Source organism: Solanum pennellii, chromosome 8, assembly GCF_001406875.1.
Source record: "Solanum pennellii chromosome 8, SPENNV200".
NCBI lineage: Eukaryota > Viridiplantae > Streptophyta > Magnoliopsida > Solanales > Solanaceae > Solanum > Solanum pennellii.
Window position 1 is genome coordinate 14,533,327 of NC_028644.1, and position 3,055 is coordinate 14,536,381.

Consider the following 3,055-nt stretch of genomic DNA (forward strand, 5'->3'; position numbering starts at 1 on the left):
TCTTTCTACTTCTCCATGGACATTTTTCTTCGTCTTGTATATCCATTTGATTCCAATTGCTCGATGGTCCTTTGGAAGAGTTGTCAACTCCCAAGTGTTGTTCTTATCTATTGACTTGATCTCCTCCACCATGGATTTTCTGCACCTTTTGTCAGTAACAACTTCATCAAAATTCATTGGTTCACTATCAACAAAGAGACAACACACAAAAAAAAATAAATCAAAATTAGTAATTTCTTCTATGTCATCATATAATTCTTGAATGTTCCTCATCCTATATGGTATTTCACTTGAACTCTCTTGAGAAGATGGAGGTGCAACATTTGCTAAAGAAGGAAGCAGGGTTGCATCCTGTGCCATGGTCTCCTGTTCTTTTTCATCTCCGAAGTATGGAAGAAATCATATGTTTTTTTTATTCCGGAGCCTCCCAGTTCCATTGGGTGTCTTCATCAAATTCAATATCACGACTCACCACCACCTTGTTATTTTTTGGATTGTACAATTTGTAGCCTTTTGAACTTGCGTCATAGACAACAAACACATACTTGGCACTCCGATCGTCAAGTTTAGCTCTCCCTTGATGTGGAACATGAGCATAGGCTATACTCCCAAAGATTCTCAAGTGCTTAACACTTGGCTTTTTTCCACTCCATGCTTCTTGAGGTGTTTGATCTCATACATTTCTTGTTGGAGACCTGTTGCTCAAATAAATTGCACAAGAAACAGCCTCAGCCCAAAATTCTTTTGGTAAATGTTTTGCTTTCAATATAAATCTAGCCATATTAAGAGTTGTTCTATTCTTTCTTCTGCAACTCCATTTTGTTGTGGCGAGTAAGGTACCGTTAGAGGATGATGAATTCCATGAGATTGACAAAAGTCATTAAATTCTTTGAAGTGAATTCGCCTCCTCTATCAGACCTTAATGCTTTTATTTCATAGCCACTTTATTTTTCTACAAGTGCATTGAAATTTTTAAAGGCAACAAAAACATCAGATTTTTGCTTCAAGATGTATACCCAAGTCTTTCTACTGAAATCATCAATAAAGAGCAAGAAGTATTTTCTTTTACCAAAAGAAGGTGGATCGATTGGACCACACACATCGGTGTGTACAAGTTGAAGTGACTTACTTGTTCTTGATGTAGTCTCCTTTGGAAAGCTCTTCCTTGCATGTTTTCCAAGAAGAGAAGCTTCACACAATTGATTTGGATGTTTGATTGACGGTATCCCATCAACCATGTTCTTGTCTCCCATTGATTTGAGCCCTTTAAAGTTCAAGTACCCAAATTTCATATCCCAACACCATGAGTCATCTTGTACATTAGCCTTCAAACATTTTGCATCAATTCTTTGAAGATTCAAAGGAAACAACCTATTCTTTGCCACATGAACTTTAGCAGTTAAGTTGTTACTTGAATCTCTTAACCAAAGATGTATATTTTTCATATGAATATTATATCCCTTTTCAATAAGTTGACCCAAACTCAAACTATTACTTTTCAATTTTGGCATATAATAAACATTGGTAATCAATTTATAAGCACCATCTTTAGAGGATATCAGAATCATACCTATCCCTTCAATTTGTAACTTTGAGGTATCTCCAAAAGATACATTACCTTTCACGTTCTTCTTTATCTCCACAAATCTATCTTTGTGGCCACACATTGCTTGCTCCATGTCAAGATACCATGAGCTGCAATCATCTTTATTTTCCTCTGTGAGTGTTAATAAGAGTGTTGACTCATTTTCATCCCTGTTGTTGTCAACAAGATTAACTTTTTCTTCAACATTATTGCGGCATTCCCAAGAGTTATGTCCAATTTTATGACAATTATAACGCTCAACTTTAGATTTGTCATACCTCATTTCATTTGTACCTTGATAGGTTCCACATCCTCGACCTCCTCGTTGACCACGACCACGACCTCTAAATGACTGGTGACCTTTATCTTCATTGTTGAAATGATTGGTATAACTTCTTCCTCTTCCACGACCTCTACGACCTCCACAGCCTCGCCATTGTCCATTTCCTTTGTAACTTTTCTCACCTTCAAATCCTTTGAAGGATGCATGAGTTTTAAGAAGTTGCTCTAGTGGCTCTTCTATTCTCCTTTTCATTATCTTTTCATGGGCTAGTAAAGAACCTTCCAATTGTTCTACCTTCATAGAGTCTAGATCTTTAGTCTCCTCAATAGCACACACCACATAATCAAATTAGGTGTTAAAGAACGAATGATCTTTTCTACTGCACGCACATCATCTACTTTCTCCCCGTATCTTCTTAGTTGATTTACAACAGCCATCAATCTTGAGCAGAAATTCAAAATGGATCCGGATTCTTTCATTTTTAAAACTTCAAACTCAGGCCTTAGATTTTGAAGTTTTATATTCTTTACTTTATCAACTCCTTGGAGAGAATTTTTGTAAAATCTCCCACGCTTCTTTTGAGGTGGTTGCATCAACCACCTTCTCAAACATGCCATCATCCAAACATTGATGGATAAGAGTGAGGGCCTGTTGATCTTTCTTTCTTGTCTTTAACAAGACCTCCTTTTGATTTGAGGGCAAAGTTTCCTCATTTGCGGGTTTTGTATACCGTTTGTCTACAATATCCCAAACATCTTGAGAGCCAAGAATAACTTTCATTCGTAGACAACATTTTTTCATAATTTTCTCTTGTTAGACGGGGATATTGAAAGGACAACGGACTATTATTTGTCATGACTCTGATACCACGGTGTTGGACAAAATGATAATCAAACTCAGGATAATGTCCAAAATAAATAGCAACAGGAAGAGAGTAACAACGACACCAAATATTAAAATGGGTAATTTTGATACCCGAATAAGTAATATAATAATATTGATGACAAAGTTTGTAGTGCCAAAAGACTACTACTCAACACTATTTTATTTCTTACAACTCACAATAATATTACTTGCACACTATTTTCTCACAAACTAAGAAGTAGTTTGTGGATTACTTTCTATACTCTCTATTGCTTCTCTATTTTGGTGTGTCTTCAAGTGTTCAATTACTACTCTATTTATAG

The 3,055-nt window shown here is 36.0% G+C and overlaps 1 protein-coding gene across 1 annotated transcript; it reads right to left on the bottom strand.

The window, feature by feature from the left end:
* Positions 1 to 412: 412 nt before the first annotated feature.
* On the bottom strand, positions 413 to 2,120 carry LOC114078396. The gene is made up of 2 exons (XM_027919261.1): positions 1,130 to 2,120; positions 413 to 600 (listed from the first exon to the last, which is right to left on the bottom strand). The coding sequence occupies exons 1-2, from the start codon at positions 2,118 to 2,120 to the stop codon at positions 413 to 415; spliced, it is 1,179 nt and encodes a 392-aa protein (XP_027775062.1).
* Between the last annotated feature and the right edge of the window lie 935 nt (positions 2,121 to 3,055).